The sequence below is a fragment of the Ambystoma mexicanum genome, chromosome 10, assembly GCF_040938575.1.
Source record: "Ambystoma mexicanum isolate Mex_15411 chromosome 10, UKY_AmexF1_1, whole genome shotgun sequence".
Lineage (NCBI taxonomy): Eukaryota > Metazoa > Chordata > Amphibia > Caudata > Ambystomatidae > Ambystoma > Ambystoma mexicanum.
The window spans coordinates 1,189,636,285-1,189,662,785 of NC_090932.1; the positions used below are offsets into that span (position 1 = coordinate 1,189,636,285).

The following is a 26,501-nucleotide window of genomic DNA, read 5'->3' on the forward strand; positions in this document are numbered from 1 at the left end:
TGCAAATCCACACTTGTGGAGGCTCCTTTCGTGAAATGTCAGTGGTATGACATCTCCAGACCTCTGCATAGGGATATGGAATATGCAGAGACCATGACAACGGTCGGAGGTGGGGCACCACCAAGTATAATGGAGGTTGTGACTTGACATTTCAGACTGGTGTGACATTAAACAATTCAATTTAACAGAGGCTCCAAACATTAAAACGAATTCCACATTTAACAGTGTCTTCCAGACTAGAAACACATTTCTCACACTTGTCGTTATTTTTCATGGCGTTGTAAAACAAGTCTTTTCAAACACATGCCAAACAATAATAATTACTCATAACATACCAGATAAGACCACAGTTTTATTCATACAGCAGATCCCCAAAGATGGAGGTGAAATGCTAGCTACAGTATTGTGCAGCTGTTTGAGCAAATGTAATGTCAATATTCTGTTACAACAGCTTCCAAACTTCTGACAATTTGGGAGAAAATCAAGGAAAATATATATGTTTTCACTAAAAGCAAGTGAGCTGTTGCTGCATAACAATGAGGAAACAAAAACAGATGAACTATGTTGCGTGGACACGTGTACCGCTTTAAGTGGGGCTTGACTTCTCCTTGTCTTGCATCATGACCTCCAACCAGTGGGGGATGAGCACGTACCTGCCCCACTCCACTGGCCAACAGCCCAGAAAGACTACGACTGGCCCTTAGTGCGACAGTGGTACTTTGTGTGTAGACTAAGATGGAAGTTACCCCCAAGAAGAGACATTCACAACATGAAATGTACAAAATGGCTGAGTGAACGCCATGGCACATGGAGTCCAGGACGAGTCAGGAACGCGGATGCGGCCATCTAGGAGGCAATGGATTCTTGGCTGTCCATGGGCAGCTCGAAGCTGTAGCCGTCATTACTGTGCTGGTAGTAGGGAGGGACCAGCGGGGCCTCGATGATCAGCAAGCCTTCTGGAGACAAGGAAGCGAAGACTGTCAGGGGGTCCACCTCTGAAGGGAGTCTAAAAAGGTTGAAGAGAGGAAAGTATTGCAGAGATTACTACGGTCTGCCTCATTGATGCATTTTCATTCTTTACTCCTCACTTCACTTTCTTAACAACTGGTTCAGATTTCACTTTAATGGCTATACCACCACCTTACTCTTACCTCTCCTCGCTTCACTTTTACAGCCCATTTGATGAGTAACAAACCCCCAACCCTCCACCACCATTTGCTGAAACACTAATTCTTTCCTAGACTCTGCTAGGATTCCTCTATAATACTCTTCAATCGAGTCCACTCCAAGACTTTTGGGAGGGAGTCTGGGGAAGGACGTCAATGGAGAATTTGTTTATTCATAGGACAGGCTGGGGAGCCCAGCCAAGCAGACTGACTCCAAACCCTGACTAAGTGTAACAGACGGAGGCTACTAACACAACACTTGGATATTTGCTGTACACCTGTACCGCTCCAAATGTATCTGCCATGTTGAGACTTGCCTTTGATGCCAGCGACCTAGGGAAAGGGTGCCAAAACCTTTGAACACCATAATGTTTCAATTAGCCTTCTGTCTTTTGTGTGTGAAAATTAGGCACTATTATGCAGGGCCCTGGTTGATGTTGAAGGACAATTCAATCTGTTCTGTCCTATACTGTGACCAGTGTTTCATTTCAGGGAATAAGTCAGAACATCTGCAGCCATGAGTGGTTCAAAACCAAATAATTGGTGGGAATATGCAACTCAGTGTCAGTAGTGTGGGGATCAGCAACCTTTGGCGCTCCAGATCCTTTGGATTTCGCCATCCATGATTGGACAATCTGGACACACCAGAGAATTGAATATTCCAAAGCCTCCCTCTCTCCCCAGGCATTCTGAGCGTCTTTTTAGGGCCCATCCTAATTGGAGGGGGCTGATGGGGAAGGATTAAAGGAGAATATCAGTCACAGTGAGCTAAACATGAACACCAGGAGATGGCTCATTTTACTGACGCATTCTACTCACTGTTAACCTCAATGCAGTGCTTTTTATAAAAGGGGTGGGGGTCCATGGGGATTTTCTCTGTGAAGAACAGGGTAACACGTGCTTGGGGGGAATAGCCGGCACGTGGGGAGCCTGAACAAGGAATAATGTGCTATGGTGGCCCTGATCCGTATACGATTCACACATCAAGTGATTAGATTGCCTCTTTAAAAGCATCCTTCCTTCGTTTATTACTAGACTTTTAAGAGACACCACATCAGCATTATCTTTACCCTTTTAAAGTAGTACCACAAAGAGTGCCTATTATTGGAGATGAAGAGTAATCTGCAATGTTAGTGATAACTGACTGATGAAAGTAATCATTTAGTTTACTATAGCTGTATTTAGAAAACAATGGGCCTCATTACGAGTCACCCGGTCTGGAAATAATGGTGGCGGTAAACCCGCCGCCATCGTTGTTTCAGGACCGGGTGATCTCGAGTTCTGCAGGCGGGAGGTGTCATTCCTCCAGGTCTGACCTGGTGGGTTTAACACCACCCGCCTGCAGGCGGACGTGGAAACACCGGCACCATCACGAGATGGTGCCGGCGTTTCCACTTCCCCATTCCCATTGAGTCCTGTGGGACTCAATGGGAATGGAGATTTACCGAATTCCACCTATGGAATTCCCAGGTCACTGGGGTCGTAATACCCTGGTAATTCCAGGAATCACGGAGGCGGAATGGTAATATGAGTCCGGCGGTAACCTGCGGGAATTTCAGGCACGGTTACCGCCGGACTCGTAATGAGGCCCAATGTGTCTGTAACCTCCACCACAGTCTTTTATCTTTAATATTGCTTTGGGTGGTAGGTGATCAGAAAATAATCTGGTAATGGTGGTTAGAAAATAAATGTGACCCTCATGTCATCTTTTATTTACAAAAGATGTAGGTACATCTTCTGAATAGTGACCCAGGATCTGACTTGTTCCAATAATCTATTACTAATGATAGACGGTATCATATCATAGGGAGGATGCAAAATAGTTGGGTTGATGTTTAGATATTCGGTACTGCTATGCAGCTATTAGAATTTAGTGGCTGCTGAAAGGTCTTTATTTGTAACTCTTTTAGACCTATGTCAAATGTGTAAAATGTGGCAAGTCTTAACTCCTTCCCTATAACACCTCCCATTTGCCACTGGATTCTGATATCTCCTTTGCCATTAAGGTAACTGTTATACCCTTTGCAAAACAAAAAGATGAGGTTCGCAGTGATGTTCACTGAAGAGCTTGCAGGTACAAAGTAATATGTCAATCACATGCCTGAAGCATAGTCCCAAAATGGTTGATCTTTCACGCGAAAAGATTTGGAGGCTTCCATGACTCCAAATGACTGAAACTATTTTCAGAGTCAAAACAATGGGTGGGTTGGATGTTGTCAGTGCTGTTGAAATCCAAATACTGGATTACCAAGCAGGGGTATAACCTGACCAGATAGATAAATTAGGTTAATCCCACAAGCCCCTGTATCTGTGGAAATCAGCTCTACCTGCCTTTCTCCGCCTTCTGTATGCCTCCACATCCAGTCTTACTCTTTGTCTCTGCCTACCCATCACTGTGTCTCTACATGGATACTCCCAATCCTTATGTCTTTTTAAGCCAGCTCCCCACACATGTGCCCCATGAGTCCCACTCCCAATCCCTGCACCTTTGTGTACCAGGTCAAATCTTTGTGCTCCTTCTAGCCACTCCAACCTTTGTGTCCGTTCCAGCTGGCTCCTAATTTCTGTGCCCCTTCTGTTCCACTCCCAATATGTGTTCTACTTTCAGGCCTCTCCCATTTGCGGTGACCCTTTTGGCCCACTCTCACTTCCGGTGCAAATTCTGGGTCACTCTGAATTGCTACATCACTTCTGTCACACTTCCAATCCTTTTGAACCTTCTGGCTCACTTCTAATTTCTGTGCTGCAACTAGCCCACTTCAACCTTTGTTCCCCTTCCAGTTGACTCCCAAAGTAGGTACCCCTTCTTGTCCACTGCCAATGTCTGTGCCCTTTAAGGCCCACTACCAATGTTCCCTCTCCCCCTTCCCTCTTCCCTCTCCCCTCTCCCCTGCTAATGCCCCTATCTGTTGCTTGAATGGCTGCCTGGTTCCTTCAGATTCCTACAGGGCACCAGGCCCTCCTTGTCCAGTCTACCCTTGCACTTGGTCTCCCCTGATCACCCCCCCAACTTGCACTTGCCCGTCCGGCCCCCTTCCCCTGCACATGCCTGGTTTTGCCTGCAGTATGTGAGCCTTTTCAGCCCCCTACCTCGCACGTTGCATGTGGACCTTCCCTCCCCTGCACTCTCTGCATTCTCCTGGGTCTGTCCACCTAGCCTCCCCTGGCACTCGCTTAGCCCACTGGCCCTGCCGCCCTGACCTGCACTTCCCCCGCCCCTGCACCTTTTGCTACTGCACTTGTACGATCCGAATGTCACAAGGTCTAGTAGGACCATTTTTGTTTTTGTCATCCGTGTTCCCCTACCCATTTGTCGTGTAGCTCCTTGAAACACATTCAGGCTGATTCATGGAAGTTGTGCACCGGAAAACAGGGATTTGTGCGCCAATTCTGCCCGCAAATCCCCATTTGTTAAACAGGGATTTGCCTGCAGAATGGCGCACAAATCCCCGTTTTTTGGCGCAAAACTTCCATGAATCAGCCCCATTGTGTATAGGCGCATTATATAAACCAAATAAATAAAACAAACAATGTCCTTTTCCCTTCCTGCCCACCCTCAGTGACTTGACCACTACAACGCATTTGCTCACTCCCAATCTATGTGTCACTTCGGGCACAATTCAAATATCCAGTTCCCTTTTCCACAATCACTGTGCACACAGGGGTGGACTGGGATCCAAAAGAGGCCATGGAAATAATGTTCAAAGTGGCCACGTATTACACATGTTATGCCCAACTCTTTTCCTATAAGAACATTTGGAAATAAAATAGGTTACCACAAAAAGAGGCCTAGGGTGCAGAGGCCTAATGGGAAATCTCCCGAGTTCCCTATATTCCAGTCCACCCCTATGTGCACGTCCTGGTATAGCTACCTAGTACTGAGGTGTCCCAATGGTATTACCCAAATTGACCATTTACAATTGACCTTTTGCACAATTGACCTCATTATAGTGGTCTTAATTGACCTTCTGCCCAATTGACCTTTATATTATTTTAGTTATTTTATATATGTATTGGGTTGGTTTTGGATTATAAATAAGGATTGGGTGGGGGGTTGCTGGGGGTTTTGGATTGGGTGGCGGGTTGCGGGTGGTTTTCCACCCCATATATGTCCTAATTGACCTTCTAAATTAGGTAAATTCTCCCGAGGTCAATTGTGAAAAAGTCAATTAGTATACAACCGTCCCAATGGGGCGTAGAAGCTGAGATAAGTGGCAGGGCAGTTGGTGATGCAGTTCACGTTAAAATTATGACGATGGAGACCAGGAAGAAATCCTGATGCGCGTTGGATTAGGAAGAGGTATTCAGATTATTAGGAAAATAGATTGGCGCCTAAGAGCAGTAACGTGAATGGAAGGCGTAAATGCGTTGAGTAAGGCTTTAACACCTTCCATTCACGGCACTGCTCATTTTCAAGCATTTATATGGCGTAGAGGAGGGGTGGAACGCCACTTGTGTTTTGGCTGCTACCTTCCTCTCTGCCATACAAATGCACCTGAACCTGCGCCGGCATGGATTTTCATGCTGGCGCAAATGCTGGAAATCTCTATGCTCTGCATAAAGCAGACGCACCCCATAGGAATCCATTGTACACGCTTTGTGCCATGCAAGAATGGCAGGGAGCATGTACTCTTGAAATTAAATGTGAAGGGGAACAGGTGTACATGCTTGTATGTGGCCTTTTGCCCTTTACATTTGCACCCCGCAGTGCAAATGACGGAAATTTGGTGGCAGGGACCTGCTTACGTTCAAGTGTAAATGTAACGGCTGCCCACCGTCAAATTACTCATTTCAAAAAAGTGAGCACCTCTGTGTGTGGGTGTGTGTTTGAGAAAGAGGTAAATGGGGGTGGGGGAGAATATTTGATGAGTTTCTTTTGGTTAACAAGGAGGCATAGTGGGAAAACACAAGGTATGTGAACATAGGAAAGAGAGTCAGGGGGAAAAGGATGTATGTGTTCAGGAAAGAAAGAGAAGGGGCGATGGAGAAGTATATATACAATGTGTGTCTTAAGGATAAAGATTACAGGAAAAGTGGGAAAGGATACACAATGTTTGCGTTCGGGAAATGGGGGAGGAGCATTGCGGAAGAATATGTAACGGGTGTGGGAAAGAACACATGATACGTGTGTTTAGGAAAGAGTGGCAAGGGGGATGGGCTGCGATATATGATCAGTGAGTTTACATTACATTACATAAGCGAGTTTAGGGAAGAGAGCGAGACAAGGGGATGGGAAAAAAACATTAGGAAAGAGGGACCAGGGTGAGAAAGAAAACAAAACGTATACTGTGCATAGAAGTGGGGAACATAGCTCCAGCCCCCATGTGCCTTTGGATTACCTCGTATTTCCACCGTCTCCCGTCTCCATTCATTGCTGCACTCTTGAAGACTCTTCCTGGCTTCAAGATCGTGCTGCACAGGTCTGGCAGTAACTTGTTTTTACCATGTCTCTTTGTTCTGAACCGTGCACTGATAACGTTCAATTAACATCCGTGATTGGTTAACGGAAATGGGAGTGTTTCGATTCTACGAGAAATCCGAGTGTTCATGTGTGTGGGTTTAAGGCTTGGATGGACACGTAGGCATCTCAAAATCAAAATGTCACACATTCCTCAATTTTGCTGCCCAATCCGTGCCTTTTTCCAAGAGAACAAAAGGCATGTGGAATAACGAAGGCAGGCCCTTTTCCGTGTAATGTCTGCTGGTTTGACATACTAGATTATATGAACTGCAGAATTTGTAATCTTTTGCAGTTTTTGGGTGTCTGCCTTATTTGCACCTCCTAGCAGAGCGTAGCAGTAGTCTACACGGGGAAGTACCACAGCTCTAACCAGTTTTACACAATTTTCTATGGAAACTCGTGGGGCGATTTGCCGTAGCACCTTGAGATGGTAATTGGTGCTTTTTGTGATTGCTTACACAGGCTTCTAGGTAAGTGCCTAAGGTCTTTACCCTGTGCACTACCATAATCTGGCTTCTATCGATTTCAAAACTAGCATATAGGTGACCCAGACTGTCTCTGGCTTGCCGAGGACCGTACAACATAAGTTCAGTCTTTGTTGCATTCAGACAGAGTCAGTTTGTTGTCATCCAGCTCTTAATGGTCTGGTACACTGAATACAGCGTCTGTTGGTCCCTTTCATATTCCCCGCTGATCTCCAGTGTTAACTGCAAATCATCTGCATAGTTGCAGAAAAATAAGTCCAGGGTCTTCAAATCCAAACACAGAGGAAAGATATAAATGTTAATCAACAGGGGGGAAAGACAAGCCCCCCCCCCGAGGTACACCGCAGGTGATAGTTTCAGCTTCAGACGCACTTTCACCCCGGTGAACTCACGAACGGCGTCCCTCAAGAAATGATTTGAACCAACTTAAAGCCTCCACAGAGAGCCCCCCTCCACAGTGGCCATCCGATCCAAAAGGATACCAGGGTCTAGCAAGTCAAAGGCTGCCGATAAATCCAGCAACATCAGCAGCCCTGACTTGCTTTGTTCCAACCTAGAGAGCATGTGAGTCTGAAAATCTAGCAGTGCACTTTCGGTACCATGGAAGCTCCGAAAACCAGATCATTTCTTATGTAAGATGCCGGCGGCCAAAACATAGGTGTGGGGTTGTAATCTAGCAACCTTATCAATTAGTTTGAGAAAAAAGAGCATGTATGTGAAGGGCCTAAGATTGGCCGCAGCATTTGGTTCCAAACCAGCCTTTTTTAATAGTTGGGTGACCGCAACATTTTTTATGGACTGTGGAATAAGTCTAGTTCGAAACGAGGAGTTTACGAACCTGTGAAGGAACGGAGCAAATATATCCTTATGTTCTAATATGTTTTTAGATGGGAGAAGTTCTCCCGGGCAATTTGTGGGGTGCATGGTTTTAAGGACGTTATGTATCTCTGTATCTCTACAGTGGTTAACTCCTTGAACCTGAAACCAGTGTGAGGTTTCTGCTGAGATTGAATTCCATGATCTGGGTTTGGGGGACCTGTTTTGATATTAACAGTACCCTCTTCCTTCACAATGTGCCTCATTATGAGTCAGCCGGTCCGGAAACAACGGTGGCGGTAAATCCACTGTCACCGTTGTTTCCGGACTGGCTGATTCTGAGTTTTGCACGTGGGAGGTGTCACTCCCACCAGGTCTGACCTAGTGGGAGTAACGCCACCCGCCTGCAGGCAGAAATGGAAACACCGGCTCCGTCATAGACGGAACCAGTGTTTCCATTGTCCCCATCCCCATGGAGTCCTATGGGAATGGGGATTTACGGAATTCTGCCACTGGAATTACCGGGTCACATGGGTTGTAATGCCCCCGGTGATTCCGGCAATCACAGAGGCGGAATGGAATGGCCTGTTTTTACGGCACAGCTACCGCCGGACTCGGAATGAGGCCCAATCTTATTGCAATTCACCGTGGTGGCTGAAGGGGGGGGGGGACCTTCCTAGATAATTCTTCCATGATCTTTTTTTGGGCATTTTTCAGTTTGTTGGAGAAAGCTCCGTGATTGCACATATACTGCTGCAGTATATACTTGCTCAGGAGGTACATTGGCAACATTGGAATCCAGCAGTGTGAGCTCCTTTCAACAGTGGTCGAAGTGTACAAAGAGAAGTAGTGGAACTATGTTCTCTGCTGGCCTGCCCCCGCTCCCCACAAACCCGAACGCTGTGCCCCTCCTACACACTATCCAAGCGCCCAAACAAACGTTCCTTGCTGTTTAAGGGCATGTTCAGTGCAGTGCACTATACACTTTTATTTTTAAACTAAGCCCATTCATAACGGTTTCCTTTTAAAATAAAAGTATAGGAACAGCAAAACTGAATAAAAAAAAGGTAGAGGAGCACCGCTCCGAACCGCTCTCGCCTACTTCGACCACTGCCTTTCAGAAGGAAGCTGCCAGTTCTATACGACTCTAGCGGGGTGAGCTTCCCTGCAAAATGCCTGTTGGGGGTTGGTCGGGACCCCCAGCGCCTTCCGTAAGGCCCCAAACCCCGAAGGACTAAGTAGGAGACGTCCTCTCGGTTCGGGCTTCCCGGTCGCTCTGCCGTGGCCGGGAATGCCCCGTTTATTTATGTTGCACGCAGCGGCGTGCAATGTCACGCCGCCGCGTGCCCACCCAGTCATCGGGCAGCACCACACTCCTCCTTTTACCAGGAGAACAGTAACAATACTAGTACTAGACACTGCAAACCAAACCAAAATCAATACTTAACATTTCACGAAACCCCATGTTCAAAACACCCCTTTATTGACATCCACCCGGGTCCCCTTACTTAACAGTTCTCATCATTACGACAAACAGCCAGGTGACCCAACACGTAATCGCTGAGGTGAGCAGGTTTCCCTCGCCCAGCCCTCTGGGGGTACCTCCTGCTCACCTCCGGCACGGGTAGTCTGTCCATGGGCATGTCCCGGGCCGGAGACTCAGGCAGACAGGGTGTTTCCCCCTCGTCCTCAGGGATCTCTCCTGGGTCTGGATCAGGAGGTGGATCAGTTCTTGGATCCTGCAGTTTCTTGAAGAAACTCACCTTGCGAGTTACCGCAGACCGTCCGTCCGATGCAGTCACCATGGATCCCCGGACTGCGACGACATCCTGCGGTTCCGGCTCATATGGTAGGGAGAGCTTTCCACGGAGATGCCTATTTCGAATGAGGACCTCATCGCCAGGCTCCAGCCGCTGTGGGTGAAGCCCTCTCCGAACGTTCTCTTGCTCGATCCTCAGCCACCGGTCCATCTCGACCTGTTGGTCATTGATCACCCGCGGTTCTTTCTCTCCTACCTCCGGTATCAAACCCCGAGGACACTGCTTGAAAAATGGGCCACTCCAGTGGATGCATGTGGCGTGGTGCGGTACACCCTCAGAAACTGGTACAGGTCTCTCTGGAGCGACTGCCCCTGAGCAATTCTAAAGGTCTTATTTAGAGTCCTCATGAGCCGTTCTGCTTCACCATTGGCCCGGGACCAGAGGGGCATGATCTTCCTGTGCACCACCCCATAGGTCTCCATCAGCTCCGAGAAGCATTCTCTCTGAAAGGGTGCCCCATTGTCCGAGCACAGGGTGCGTGGGAAACCATGGGCCGCAAACACCTTTTCCACGGCCACCACAACGTGCTCAAATGCCACAGAGTCCACAAACTCCACCTCGGGGTACCTAGAGTACTCGTCGACCAGAACCAGGAAGTGGGTGCCCATGGTGGTGGACCCAAAGTCCGCATGAACAATCTCCCAAGGGCGCGTTCCCCTAGGCATTGTCTCTATGGCAGGTTCCCGCTGCAGGGGAGATGCCGCCTGGCACCAAACACAGGCCACCACAAAGTCATCCACCTTGCGTTCCAGCTCGGGGAACCACACCTTCAGCCGTAGGCATGCCTTGGTCTTGGCGGCGCCCTGATGACCACGGTGAGCCAAGGCGATCACCTCATCCACCTTCGATTAGGGCACCACAATCCGATCTCCGCGGAGCAGAAGGCCAGATGTTGGGAACGATAACTCCTCCCGGACTTTCCATAGTTGCTCAAGTCCGGTCCTGGCCTCATGGGTGCACCCCGCCAGAGCCACCAGCACCGACTTCCAGGAGCCCTGTTGCATCGAGTGTCTTAGGATTTGGAAGCACTCATCTTGCGCTGCAGCTGCCTCCAGCTCCTGGAGAGGTATGGCATTCGGCGTGGCTGCCTCCACCACCACCCGGACGTGCTCTTCTGCTTCTTCTGCACAGGCGTCCTGGACTTCACCTGCGGACGCCCCACGGTGTCTGGAGAGATAGTCTGCAGCGTTGTTCGCCCCTGGCCGGTATACCAAGGTGACTCCATACTCCAGAAGGGTGAGCATCCACCTCTCGATGCCTGCCGGTGGCTTGGACGATGACCCTGCTAGGATGGGAAGCAGCGGCTTGTGGTCTGTCACCACCGTCACCGGGCGTCCAAGGATGTAAAGCTGGAAGTGCCGGTATCCCCACAATACTGCCAGCGCTTCACGCTCGATCTGCGAGTATCGCTGCTCCGCATCGGACAAGGCCTTGCTAGCATATGCCACCGGGCGGACGACCCCACCATTGTCAATCTGTGTTAGCACAGCGCCCAGGCCGAATGGGCTGGCATCGACGATGATCTCTGATGGTAACGCCGGATCGAAAAACGACATGGTGTCTTCAGCTGCTAGGGCACCCTTAATGTCATCAAAAGCCACCTGTTCTAGCGGGCCCCAGATCCAGATGACATCCTTCCTGGTCAGTGCCCTGAGCGGTTCCGATCTGGAGGCCAGATTTTTAATGAATCGTCCACAGTATGTAACCATGCCTAGGAAACTTCGCACATCAGACATGGACTCCGGAGACTGCGCCTTCTTTATGTCCTGCACCTTCCGGGGATCAGGAGACACCCCCCCTCTTTGAATACAAAACCAAAGAATTCTATCGATGGTTGGAGAAATTCACACTTCTCTTTGTGGAGGGTGAGTCCCAAGGATTGTAGTCTTCCGAACGTCTTCGCCAACCGCCTCAGATGGTCTACCTCCGTTCTTGCAAACACCAGGATGTCGTCGCTTATGTTCAAAACGCCCTGATCAGCCAGGGCGCCCCGAATAATGTTCTGGAACACCTCTGCCGCCGAGGACACACCAAACTCAGTCTCTTATAGCGGTATAGCCCTTGGTGCGTCGTGAAGGTGGTAATGTACCTCGACTCGGGGTGGAGGACAACCTGGTGATAGCCCACTCGGAGGTCCAGTTTCGAAAAGAAACGAGTGCCCTGCACCTCCGCAATGATGTCATCAATCGTCGGGGTGAGGTGTCTCTCTCTCTTAATGGCCTTGTTCGGGAGCCTCATGTCGACGCAGATTCTAACAGCTTCAGGTTGTTTGGGCTTCCGTGCCACCACTATCGGGGACACCCAGGGCGTCGGGCCCTCAACCTTTTCTATAATGTCAAGATTGACCAAATTGTCCAGCTCCTTGTCGACCAGTTCACGGAGGTGGAACAGTACCCTTCGATGTTTCAGGGCAATGGGCTGCACCGACCCATCAATGTGTAACCTCACTGGGTCACCGGCCATCTGCCCAATCCCCTTGAACAGTGCGCCATACTTCTCGAGCAAGTCATTAATGTCCTCTAAATAGACAGAGTATGCAAAGCTGACGATGCCGAGGGCCTCTGCTGCAGCACAACTTAACAACGTATTGGTGCTCACCAGTGTCACGTAGAATCGTGCTGTGATTTGGGAGCCCTCATGTTCTACTTTTTCCACGAACACACCGTCCCGAGGGATGGGGTCAACACCACCGAAGGCAAAGATGCAGGCCTTGGGAGCAGCCAGCTTGGGGGGCTGGTCCATGGCATCATAATGTCCACAGGCCATTACATTCACCGACGCCCCAGTGTCCACGAGGACGGGGACTGGAGATCGGTTCACCTTGACCACGCACCTTGGCTGTCTCCTGTTCTTACTTTTCAGGATCCCCACACTCGAGACAAAGAAGATGTTCTCTTCCTCCTCTTCTTCCGCTTCCTCCACATGGGCATCCTCCTCAGTCTGATCCACCTGAGCGACGTTGGATGGTCGACCCTGGTGATTGAGACTGGACCGCCCCGGGCCCCTCGGTACCAATACCGGCATTGCTGCTTTGCATACCCTCGAGAAGTGATCCGGTAGCCCACACTGTCCACAGATCTTTCTAGCCACAGGGCATTCAGCAGGGTGGGGCAGGTCATACCCACATTTTTGGCAGATTTCTCCTGCCCTCCCGGCTGGATCCCGGGGACTGCTGCCAGGTCTTCAGGTGCCCCTGCCACCTCGCCACATCGCACATACCTCTTCGGTCTTGATGGGGCACGACCCGGCCTCCATTCTAGCTGCCCTCCCCTCCGACACCTCATGGCACCTCCCCAGTTCAAGGATGCGCTGAAGCATAATTCCAGGCTCCCTTAACACCTGGCGCCTTAATTTGCCTGATGAACAAGCCTGGATCAGCATCGTCCTGATCATGTCCTCAGCATCACCCCAAGCACAGGCCAGCGAGAGACGTCTTAGGCACCCATAGAAAGTGTCCAGAGTCTCATTGTCTTTCTGTTTGGCAGAGAGCATGACAAAGCGTTCATAATCCGCATTGGTGAGAGGCAGAAAGTAGGCCTGCAGAGCGGCCTTCGCCTGATCATAGGATCCATCCCCTGGCGGAAGCAATTAGAAGTCTCTGGACAGATGGACCTGGCGAATACAGCATAGTTGCTAACCGGGTATCATCATCTACCACCAGGGCAGCCCGAAAGTACATGTCCAGGTGGTCCACCCACCTCCTCCATCTGGGCCCCAAACTGGAAGGTGGGCCCGATACATCAAACTCCGGGATGGGCTGCAGTGCCGCCTGTGCACGTACCTGAGCCATAACGGGGGGGAATCTGCTGAACAACAGGTGCTGCCACAGGCTGTACTGGAAGAAGAGGACCCTGAAGGCCTGCCTGACCACCTGGAGGTTGCTGTGCCAGCTGCACTGGAGGCAGCAAACCTTGAGGTGCTGCTGGTGCACGTGGAAGCTGCTGCACCGCCGCTCCGTCCTGGTCCTCAGTATCACTCATCAGTTCGAGTGCACAGGCACCCCCAGTGTGGAAGACAGGGGCCACAACTCAACATCAAGTCCAAATTCCTCCAGCCTGCACCATTGGAGAAACAGCTGCTGCACCACACCTCTATGATGATGAAGATCAGTGGGGCCACTAGTCTGATGATGAAGGAGATGAAGGTAAGCCTCAGCTTCCAGCTGCTCCAAAAATTAGGACAAGAAAGAAATATGGGCTATGCAGGCCCAGCCATTGTAGCCCTCGTTCTTGCTTGCACTCGACGTAGGAGACCCAGGAAAATGCAAAATCACCAACTGGGCATAGTTGCATGCAGGTATCACTGCCTGCTGACAGAATTGCCAAAAATTAGGCCTGGATGCACTTCTCAGCTCAAACCGGAGCTCGGAGAAGTTTCACGGCCTGATTCACAAAATGGCCGCCAGCCGCGTGGGTAACGCACGGCCTGCGGGCCAGAGCGAAGTCTCAAGGCGACCTCGCTGCAATAATAAAAAAATTGTCCGTCAAGTCACCGCCGGGCCCAGGCATTGTTTCCCCCACTCATCGCCACTGTTGGGGGTTGGTCGGTACCCCTGCTCCTTCCGTAAGCCCCCAAACCACAAAGGACTCAGTCAGAGACGTCCTCTCGGTTCGGGCTTCCTGGTCGCTTTGCCGCGGCCAGGAATGCGCCGTTTATTTATGTGCACGCGGCGGCATGCAACGTCACGCCGCCGCATGCACGCCCAGTCATCGGGCAGCGCCACAATGCCTAGTCAGTGACATTGACTATGGTAGAAAGAGCTTCATGCAACACCACCCTGTCAGAGCTACAGCGTTGCAGCAATGTAGGCTTTCTCAAAAGTTTAGTTTCCTCTGACAGTTCGGCGTGGAGACCTGCAGGGCTCCAGCATCGTGAGCCCCTCTCCAGAGGACAACCGGTGCTACAGGATCCTAGCTGCTACATTTATTATGGTCTGTCACTGGAAAGGTTCACATAAGTGTGTGTGGTTTTATTACTGCATGATCCATGATGCCGTTCCAAACAAAAAGATTGCGTTTATGTTCAATTAACAATGCAAACCCTTGGGATTGACCAATTTGTGATTTATAAAATTGTTTTTAAGGTGAATTTTTAATATGTCGTTTTTTAGGAAATGTATGTAAAAAAAACGTATGTTTTAATTCAAACTGCTAGTTGTTAAATATATATTGTAAAGGTTTTGTATAAACCATATGCAAAAAAAAATAATAATAACTAAACAAAAACGATGGCTTCCGTAATTGTCATCGTTTTTACCCCATCCTGTTACCGGAAATGCACTTCGAGGTGGTGTGAATGGTGTATGTTTTGAGAGAGCTAGAGGGGTGGCAAAGAAAACATGGGGCCCGACTCTCAAAAATGTGGGCTTCTGAATGAGATGCGCAATGATGCAAAGATGTGGCTTTTTCCTTTGCGCCTCTCATTGCGTTGCACGTTTCAGAAGAAAAATCACCCAAACAAGTGTTCAAGGCAGCAATCCACGAAAGGTAGCACAGAAGTGGAGCAAATATAGGCGCATCTAACACAAAGTGCATATTACTGGTGCATCTGATAGATGAACTCAAAAGAAGTGCAAATGATGTCCAAAAAGTGCACATCACTTGTGGTGCATCAGAAATGTGCGTAACTAACCATAACACAGCCTCCTTACAAAATCCACCAGAGGAGCATTGTTAAAGGCTTGCACACACATCCAGAACCATCCAGGGCCTGGAGCTGGCATCCAACAAGAACAATGGAGGAAAAGATAGCGAGAAGGACAGGGTCGTGCCAAGACCTTCACCCAAGACGATCTGGACGTGAAAGTGAAATTCATGGCGGACCATGAAGAGACACTGGACAATTGGCATGGGTTTCGCTAAGTAGTCACTAGGTGTATTCTCAGGGGACAGCCACTGTAATCTCAAGATGGGAAAAGCTTCTTGTGTTATTTTAAGGCATGGTGTGAATGGACGTGCATCAAATGTGGTGTGTCCGGCCTTACCCAATAACCAGGTATCTCTGTATTGCTCGAATAACCATGCGATGGAAGAGTGCTGGTAGATAAAGCTGTTGTGTTGGTCATCGACCGTTTGCATTCCCATTCAGGATGTTTGGTCCATCACACACCATCTCTACGTTAATGAAATTATTGTTTTTCCTATTCCTGTACTGGTTTTTTTGTCTGGCGGGTGTGTGAGGGCCACATGAGTACCACCAATAGTACCACCCTCCCCTTGGAGACCCGCCAGATCATAATACACCCTCACTAAGCCTACCCTTGTGTGCGCCTCATGGGTCAATGTGATATGTTGTCCAGTAGATAATGGATCGCTTGGAGTACTTGATGTATTGCCTTTGCAGGATTCGAAATTGAGGGAAGCTGGGAGCTACTTAGCTCCCGCTTGCAGCCTAGAATAGCCGTGTTAGCTTGACCAGGAGCCTCCCTAGGCCAATTGATGCAGAACAAATACACCCATGTGAATTTAACTCTGTGCATTTGAGACAATCTATAAATACTCATTTGGAAACATCTATATGACATTTACAGCTTAGGGGGTCATAAATAATGGATAAATGATATTTGTGTGTCTTATGTGGAAGTTAGATTTGCAAAACGCTATGTACTAGTTCCTCATCTCACTGTTGTAGCTCCTGGTTAATAGTTCATTGTGGATGCCCCGGAGCTGCTTTCATCTCCTGCTTATCCAAATTTCATTTTGATCCATGCCCTTGTTTGTGAGGACTCTGATATCCTGAGGTGATGCCACTGGCCTTCTGAATGGAGCCTGTGGCAAAGAAATGCAAAGCTCGTTGCACCTTGACTAGTGGTTGTAAGGCATGGGCTTGCATTGTCGGTGTGGTAAAGGTCACCTCCCACTGATTGACTATCTCCAGAATTAAATGGGGTGGGAAGCAATGCCTCTGGGTGACTACTTCATCAGCCAATTGAAAATAGTCTTACCTCATTCTTTATATTCTTTCTCCCCTCATCCTGTCCCTCTTCATTAGTTGGAGCAGTGGGCAGTGTGCTTTTCTACTGTGTTGTTATTTGTGATTGGCGTACCATACGTGCTTCTTTGTTTGGACAAATCAGTTGGACTCTTTTCCGGGCCACTTGCTCCACTTTGTGATAGAAACTAATGCTGAAGGGCATTTTTTGGAGTCAATCCAGTGGTCTGGTTTTCAGAATCTGGATGTTGGTGCATTTTGCTCCCCTTTTTGTGGTCACCCCCGCTTAGCATGATTACTTTGGTGTATTTGCATGCTTTCTATCCACTTTGCACATCTTTTGCACACATTTTGTGCTTTTTTTGTGCTGGCGCATCTCTGAGTTGTACACTTCTGTGAATGATTTGCATCTATTTCTGGCCTACTTCTAGCATATTTGTTGAGCGTCTCAGATGTGCGCACATTTTTATGTGTGCGCTCTGCAAAGAGGGAGACACAGGACTGTAAAAGAATATTTGATGTGTGAGTTTAGGAAAGAAAAAAAGTGCAGTGTAAAAATAAATGATGGGTACATTTAGGAAATTGGGGTTCACGGGTGGGAAAGAATTTAAGATTTGAGAGTTCAGGTTAGAGGCAGACATGGGGTTGGAAAAGTACATGCAGACAGATTCTCAAAGATGAACACAAATATAAAAAAAGGCAATGGATGTGCTTTTTTCATTTGCGTTCATTTTAGAAATGCGCAGATAACCTGATCAACAATGGTAATCTGCACATTTCCATGAGCATGAGCTGCAGCACAAATGATGTGCTGGGCAATCCCTTGAAGGTATTAGTGTCGGGGGCATGCCCCCTGCATTGATCTATAAACGGTAAACAGCACCCTCATAGGTGCTGAGAGCACACTTCGCAGTGACGTTTCCTTGCATTGCCTGCCTCTCTGAAATGCTAAAAAAGGGAACAAAACACTTCAATCTTTACTTGAGGAATAGAAATACAAGTGGGACAGCAGAAGTTTCTTAAAATAAAATGCATTGTAGGGACGAACCTGTCAGCCACTGCATAATCATAACAAAGAGGTGATGGCTGAAAGGTTTAGAATTAATCTTAACCTCTGGCATTGCTCTGGGCAACCCTCCAGACCACCGTTCCTTGCCTGCCAAGTCATTACAGAAAGGGGAAAGACCATATGCAAATCAGGCTAGATCCCACCCCCAAAAGGGGCAGTCCAGCCGAACTACTAACTCACGTCCCTTCTGCACGAGAGCACAAGCATCTCCAAACATGTTTCAGCCTTGTTGGGTGTCATCAGTGAGGAGTAGCTTGGGTCTCTAGGCCCAGCAGGCACGGAACCCACGCCTGGGCATACCCCTCCCACTCAGGGTTACTTAAGCAAAACAAAAGAGGTGATGGCTGGAAGGTTTAGAATGAATCTTAACCTCTGGTATTGCTCCGGGAGACCCTCCAGACCATCATTGTTTGTGGCTTCCAGTCATCACCTCTTTGTTTATACACTGCATATTCCCCAGCACCTTTTACAAATAGGCATAGGGGAATGTGTTTCATTTCTGCACATTTTAAAGCACATCTCATCACCAATTTCGGAGTTCAAATTGAAATGCCCAGAAATGACCTCTTACTTGCACAAAGTGGGTGAGAGAAGGAATCTGGATGTGCACATTCAATAGCCGTCACGATAGGCCACATTTGATCTGTTGCACCAAAAAATATTTGGAGCATCTACCCCAATTAATTCTTTCCCACCACTTTCTCCCTCTTCCCTATTCACCTTTGTGGCTATGGTGACCTACGAATTTCTAAAATGAATGCACACAAAAACAGCATTGGCAAGGCCAAACTTTTCGGCTTTTGTGTAGTGTGATGAATCTGATGATGTCATCACTCCTTTCCCAGAGGTAGCCTCCCTTAATGTGGCCAGGGGACAGCAGTCGATATCTGATCCTTTCCCTGGGAGTGGACATGCGAGGGAGGATCACATGTGGGGAGGCGGCCCCTAAGAGGGATGGACAGGCATCATCAGATGAGAAATGGTATCCCCTTTTCCTTTTTGAGATATCCCGATGGCATATTGTGACAACCCCCTTTAACAACAACATGTACTGAGACGAGGAAGAGGACTGCATGAGAAAGAGCCTGAACCATAATGTGAAGTCTAGTGTTATGAAGAATATGATTGGTTCAAGACCTATGCCAGTCTTGCGGCAGAAGTTTAAATTAGCTGCTGCAAGAAAATGGAGAGAACTGGAAGCGTACCCCAAAGGCAGGCGAATGGTGGCGGCGAGAGAGGAAACTGACCGAAGCACTACTTGACGGTCGGTTAGTCCTGGAAGCAGACAGGGCCGAGAGCCGTGGCAACAGAATGTGGGATATAGTGACCCACTCAATGCATTGCCCCACATTACTGAGCTGCATTTGCGCTAGAAACAGCAACCTGGCTGCGCTGGCTCCTGTGCGCACCAGGACCTCAAAACTGCGTTTTGTCAGTAACAGAAAAATGGTTGCACCATCTTACCACCCATATTTCAGGCAGGTGGAACCGGGGACACACTGTAGGAACATGCCAGTGTGTTCTGAGACATATATATGGAATCAAGTGAACTGGCAGCACTGCAATGCTGCAAAAGCCAAAAATTCCCCTTCAGAATGAAACATTTTCACCCTTTCAAAATGCTGCTTGGTGCCAATTCCACCTGTCATTCTGAAACCACTGTGAGTAAAAAGGCCCAGTCAAACCAACTCTCAGAGAAATCAAAAGCAACTTCATTTTTCCCTCGCACAGGAACACACGTTTATTTCTTGACAAAATGTATCCAGGCGCAGCAGTTCAGAGAGACTTTTTACTCTCTGAGCCAACAGTTTAAAACACATAGGCTGGAGTTGCAAGATCGCAGAAAACCCTGTGATTCCAGTTGCTAGCCATGTAACTTCCCAAAGGAAGGGAGATACACCCTAAATCCCGGATAAGTAGGTGCAAAGTGCCAGCTTGAAATACTTTGTATGGGACAGGACAATGAGAGTTCACAAGCTCGTCAGACATTCGTCTGTGCTCCAGGCTGGGACAATAGCAGTCCTGGGACACTCACCTGTCAACTGTGAAGGGGCAATACAACCTTCAATTAAGACTGGAAACCCCCTTGCCTGGAAGGAAATGACAACTGCTTGCAGTTGAAGGAAGAAAAAAACCAAGCTCAAGTAACAAAGGGACTGCCTTTAGGTGCCAGAGTCTATGTTATAAAGAAAATTTAAAGACTTTTATTTCTGTAACAAGAATTAGCAAGACTTTTATAAGTGCACAGTTTTAAATCTAATTTTGTGGGCCATCATTCAAAACTTGGTGGAACTCATTGCCGCATGGGGAACAGAAGTTACGAAATATGGCAGATTCCCAGGAAAGTATTAATGAGGCAAACATAAGATTGTGTACATACATCCCTGGGGACAATTCACATTTGTGTATAAATTGTGGAATTTTAGGCCAAATCTTTAATGTGTAAAATTAACAAAATGTGTCAGAAAGGCGAAACAAGGTCACACAGACTGGAGGTTTGGACTAATCTGTGCTGCACCTCATATGTAACCTGTGTGTATAATTTGCTAAGAGATTGCAAGTAAGGATATGGAGGTTTGTTTTTGGCAAAATTGGATTTTATGTAAAGTAAATTTGGGAGTGTTGGGACATTGTAAGCTTCACTTCATAAACCTGACATCATTCACTTAGAAATCCAACTAGCAGAGAGCAAGGCAGAGATTACTACCCTTGCCCAATCCTATTGTTAGGGGTGTGTGTAGTAAAGCCTGCTCCTGTCACATACTGTGATGATGTCACTTGACATTATAAATAAGAGCCTCTGACAACACACAGATACATTGACTGATTCCTGATTTCCTACGCCGGCATCCTGTTCCTGTCCCTTCCTGTCTTTATCTTACATTTATTCATCTAGACTCCAGATCCCAACCACAAGGCCAAACCTTGCTGATCTTGCTTCAGCTAGGCCTCAATTATTCTAAATTAATCCCAATAACCAAGGGAAACGCTGTGGTGTTTTGGGAAGCATCCTGAATTAAACTGGCTTGCCGCTCACTGCATGCTTCTGCCATCCTGCTCTTCTGATGCCCTATCCTATCCAGTAACCAGAATTGCCAGTCCAGAAGAACTATCCAGCCCCTGCCCAGATGACCCTGTTCCACTGATGTTGTCCGGCTTTCCTGTGTTAGATCAGAGCCGTGTGGTGACCGGAGTGCTGACTTTTCAAAATCCCAAATTCCTGACTAAAGTGGACTGTGAGTATAAATAGGAACCATAGAAACCATAGTATACCTTGCCTTGCTTTGTTACATCCCAATCTCTATGTCCTCCTATCCTTATCCTGATTATTGTAATATTGTCAAAATGATTCTTGAAACCCTGCCTTTGATTCCTTGTGCTAGCACCAACATCTTTAATAATTTTGCCTTGTAAAATCCTGAGCTATTAATCCTGTTTGGAGTGATCGGACTGGGTCCGCCAGGGCGAACGCGGAGGTGCTAGAGTTGAACTCATGAGTCAACCCCGGGGCTTACTGTGTCTCAATCTGGCAGCCTAGCCTGAATGCCCTAGTGTAGAGTAAAACTGTCCTTGTCCAACTTGATTTCTGTTTCTTTTTCGCACCTTCATTTTCTCTAAAATGCACCTCATTGGATCTTGCATAACTCACTCAGTTTACTAGCTAGAGACCTCATTTCACTTTCATATTGTACCTATAATCCATAGCTACACCTGAACCCAAAAACATCCGGATTTACAATATTTCACCCGTTTTTATTAAAAACCGTTTTGGTAAATTTAGGCGGGATTTGCAAAAGTGTTTTAATTTTACAACGTGTCATTATGATTATAAACTGTTTTCAATCTTCCATTCAATTTCGAATTGTATGTTTTTGCTCAATCCATTGCTTGTGTTTGCTTGTATCTTTCCAGTGTTGCTCCAATAAAGAATTGTTTTTGTTTCAAGAGTTTTATACACATTCATTATTTTATTCATCCATTTCCGAGTGTCATTTTTAGTATTGCCAGGGTTTAAAATCTGTTTTTCTCTCTTGTTTGGGGAGGGAAAGTTGGATTTAATATCTGTTTCTTGTATGTCATTCCTGATTACCAGCTGCTTCTGTTTCTCCACTTATTTGTAGGTTGAGGGAACATTGCATGGTGGAAATTCTAACTCAAGTGCTATCTTACCTGAAATCAAAAAGTGCTCCTGTTCCCTGGTGTTTTGTAGTTCTGTCAATAAAAGATTAAACTAAGTGCATTGTTTAAATTCATATTGTTCTTATCACCCCATTGGTGATTGCTGCCCCATATTAAAATGTGTATGATTTCTTTTAATTTTCAAATAAATAAATAAATATTATATTTTATCAACCAGCCTGGTTCATGGTCCATTGTGACCTGGGGTATTTGAAAATGGGGTGTCATATGAGTGGAATATCATCTCAATATTGAATCTGATCTATACCATAAGCATTAAAATTGCGCGCTATATTCTGGGCAGAAACTAAGGTGTGCGTCGCCTGATTGAAATCCTTAACAAGAACACTGCTGGCGAGAGGAGAGGTGCAGAGGCGAGTTCCAGACTGGCCACGTAGTGAAGCAGTGCTGGTTGAGCGTGGAATTGCCAGATGACGAAGAAGGGAGTTGCAGTGGGAATTGGAACCCAGACAGGCTTTATTACGAGTCTGGCAGAAACCATCCCGGAAAAACCGGCAGGTAGCTGCCAGATCCGTAATGATTTACCGCACCTGACTTGCCGGAATATCCGGGGCATTACAGCCCGGGCGGTCCGGTAAGTCAGGCACCAGTAAAATGTCGATCCCCCTTCCGGTGGAGTCCCATAGGAATGGGGACCACAGAAGCACCGGCACCATTATTAATGGTGCCGGTACTTCCGTGAAAGTCTGCTGGCGAGTGCCATTCCGCCTGCCAGGGTCCGACGGCACCCGCCAGTAGACACGTTGTTTGCCGGTCCGGAAACTACAGTGCCGGTAAGCTTACCGGCACCGTTGGCTCTGGACCGGCAAACTTTTAATGAGGGCCTATGTGTTTCTGGAAGGACAGGCTGGTATCCATGGTGAAGCCTATTGATTTTGCTAGGTCTGAGAGTTGTGGATCAAATCATGCTAGGCGCATATCATTACACCAGTGTTGCACAAGCTGTTTTTTAGAAGGCGGAACAATGAGGATTAATTCAGTCTTGCATGGGTTTAATTTGAGGTAGGCAGTCGACATCCAGGACTGGATGATGGCTAGGTAATCACAGAGATGAGTGATGTCCTGCACGCTATTTACTCTCATGTACACCTAAGTATTGTCCACGTATTGGTGGATGGCTACATTGGGATCTTTGAGGAGAGTGCCCAGAGGCCCCATGTAAAAGTTAAAAAGGATTGGTGAGAGGATGGAGCCTTGGGGCACTCTGCAGGAGCTTTGGAGTCAGATAGAATGCAACGCGTATATCTGGATGGCATGGTGTCAGCCTGCAGGGTAGGAAGTAAACCAATTCAGGACAGTGCCAGAGAATCCCATCCTGTCAGCAAGGAAGGAGAGAAGGATGTGGTGGTCAACTGTGGCAAATGCAGCTGTGAGGTCAAGGAGGTGGAGGCCTGAGTCGCCCTTACCCGTGATTTGGAGAGTATACATTGTGTAAGTTTAGGGAATGGAGTGGGAAAGCATACGAGATGGGTCATTTACATAAAGAAGGAGCTGGGGGAAGGAAGCATGAGTAAGTGTTTAGGGAACTAGGGTTCAAAGTGGGTCAGAACCCACGTGTATTTCTGCAGAGGAAGATGTAGATGGGAAAGAAATACAGGTTCAGTTTCAGACAGGAAAGGGCAGAAGGAAGAACAGCACATGTCTGCGGTGTAAAAAAGCTAAGGAGAAGGGAAGTTTGATAAAAGGGTGGCAGAGGAAAAACATGTCTGTGGTCTGTATGAGAGGAAACGATAAAGAGGTTCTGTGAAGGGATGGGGCTGATGACACTACACCAAAGGTATGAGGCTACTCGGTGAGAGCCCAGACTCGTTTGCGTCATCTCACAGAAACGTAAACACCGACGCCACAGTATGTAGACTATAATTCACAATGGTGTTTATATTATGGGTTTAACTGCTCACACCCCGTCAGTCTCTGACATGGCTCTTGGCGGATGGGCCAAATTGAGCCGGGGCATGTGACACTGAGGGAACAGGTGCCGGCACCGCGCCCCTAGCTTGACAGGAGCATTGGGATCCTGCTCAGAGACTGTAGCTCTGAAATGGCCGCACTGACTGCATTAAAGAGGCGCTGGGTTCAGTTACTTATGCATCTAAGCAGCTGCATTGTGTTCCCTTTAGGAGCGTAAACAACAGCTGCCAAACCCGCCTGTCCACTTCAGAATAATGCGCCCTGCACTAAAGATGAGAGGAAAGGGAAGCCCAGTGAGGGTTTGAATGTGTATGTTGCACCAACTCACGAGGTCCTAAGGGCTTCACCTGAAAACAGGTTTTAAATATCACCCATTGAATCAATAAGGTACATTAACAAGAATCAAACGGACAAAAGAACAAACGTGAGTTTAGCAGGCCTGTGGTGCTCCATACTGTTAGGGTAGGGCCTACACGTCGCACATCGTGACCCAAACATAGCTGGTAGATTGATGGAGGGCCTCAGACACAGGGCGCATATCCTGGCAGGGATTACACTGGCTGCCAGGTACAGTTTTGATATGAATCACCCACCAAGGCCTTCACATACAGGAACACCTCAAAGTAGGAGACAAGTGAACCCCCAAAGTTAAAACCTATGCCCCACTCCAAACGAAGACGTGGACCGTCACATATTGCCTCCCTCAAAGCAACCCCTGAAAGACACTGCACCCTCACATCACAAACAGCGGCAACTTGACATTAGTCAGAAAACAAGCCAAAAACAAATGTGGTCATTTTTTCTGCACCACATGTACTTCCCACAATAGGCAACTCCAACACTACTGTTTAAAACCCTGATTTCACCATGGCTATTGTTCATCACGACGCTGCCTGTACGGCTTTGAAGAGTGGCTAACCCACTGATGTGGTATGAAGCTGTATAAAAAAGATATATAAATAAACAGTAGTAAATGCAGTGCCTCCTTTTCACGCTTTTAAGACTTCAAGGTGTCGCATGTCTGCCTGTGCCGGTTTTGCTTGGAAGACATTCACCGAGAATGTACAGAATACCCAATGCCAATACTGGAAGAACCTGCCAAATAGTCATTGTTCCAGAGTCCCAGTCAGGCCTTGTCTCTAAGGCTGTCACAGGGTTTAGTGAGACCTGGAACCAAACATTTGCTGAGTCCCTGCTACTATTTTTTGCACTGGCCACAGCAGCAATGAACATAGCTCGGGGGTAACGCGCTCTCGGGAGGATAGCTCAGGGGCAACGCGCTAGCCTTGGAAGCAAGGCCTTGCGGAGCAACACAGGTTCGATCCCCGGGTCCTGGCTTAGAAACCTCTGGGTATTAAGCGCGTTATAAATAACCAGTCATAATAATGTACTATCAAGAGGAGACGTGAGAACTCTCCTTTGAGTTCATTGAGGGAGTAACCTGTACTTGGTTTGTTATCACTGACAACACTGTAAAAGAAAAGCAAGCCATGTTCAAGCAAATAATCAAGGAGAGATCCTAGTGGCATAAACGTGTCAATCAATGAACACCACCAGACACAATTAAACAACAATAACCAGTTTGTATGAGGATTTGGAAGCGACCCTTTGTGACTCCTGCAACGAATTTGGACTATTCGTCCCTTTCCCCAGAGGGGAGCCACTCCCTTTGAGGCTAGGGAGGTGAACCTGCTCAGCAATACCCTCACTAGGGGTTTGGGAAAGTGGAACCCCACTGGGAGTGACTCCCCTCTAGGGGACAAGGATACTCATTCCTAGGAGGAACTCCCTATCAAGAATAGATTGTCTGCAGATGTAAAAATCAAAATGACTGATGTTACTGCTGTTTTGGATTCAAATAGTTGTGACATTACTTCAATCCCTTTGGCTTCTGGTATTGCTGGATTCCTCCTTATCCCAACAGTCAAAGAGGAATGACACACTGCCTCTCGTTATTGGTAACAAACATACAAGATGAAGAACCTTGAATGGAGGAGAGAAAATCCTATGCAGAGGTGAGCCTCTGACGGGGTGATATCCTGGAGGGGCGGAACTACAGTAGACCACGGAGCTGGCGGCTAGCGAGTATAGTGAACAGATCGCTAGCAAGATGCCAGAAGGCTGGCATCCTTAGCGACAATGAAGCCGTACAAGATGGAGGCATAAAGTAATCATCCCAACTGGTGGTGTGACCACACCAGAACTGTGGTGGGTCTGGGGCCCGTTAACCAACACCAAGACCAGACTGCCATGGAGGGATCGGATCTCCAACCTCCGCATTGGAAGTGTGTGGACAGCAGAGCTGGGCAGGATCATGGAAGCGGCTGCTCTCAAGAAGGTAACACTGGACTGAGGGGCGAGCGACAGTGTACCAGAGTGTTGGAAAAGCCAAAAGGGTTACAGGAGCCCGAGAAACCTGAACGATGAACACAGGCAGATGCCCAACAGAAGTCTTGCTGCATTAACTAGATCAGAGGGCTTGGGGAGTCCTATAGAGATTATATGATAGGTTATTAATAACACGCTTAATACCCAGAGTTTTCTAAGCGCGGACCTGGGGATCAAACCTGTATTGCTCCATGCCATCTTGCTTCCAAGGCAAGCATGTTGCCGCTGAGCTGTCCTCCTGGGGTCCTAAACTAA

At 47.7% G+C, this 26,501-nt stretch overlaps 1 protein-coding gene across 1 annotated transcript in view; it reads right to left on the bottom strand.

The window, feature by feature from the left end:
- Positions 1-332: 332 nt before the first annotated feature.
- HSPB8 (heat shock protein family B (small) member 8) overlaps positions 333-26,501 on the bottom strand; it is a 153,567-nt gene continuing 127,398 nt past the window's right edge. Inside the window, exon 3 of the mRNA XM_069619177.1 lies at positions 333-1,006. Coding sequence (XP_069475278.1) covers positions 847-1,006 — 160 coding nt within the window. The 3' untranslated portion in view covers positions 333-846. The remainder of the gene's footprint in view (positions 1,007-26,501) is intronic.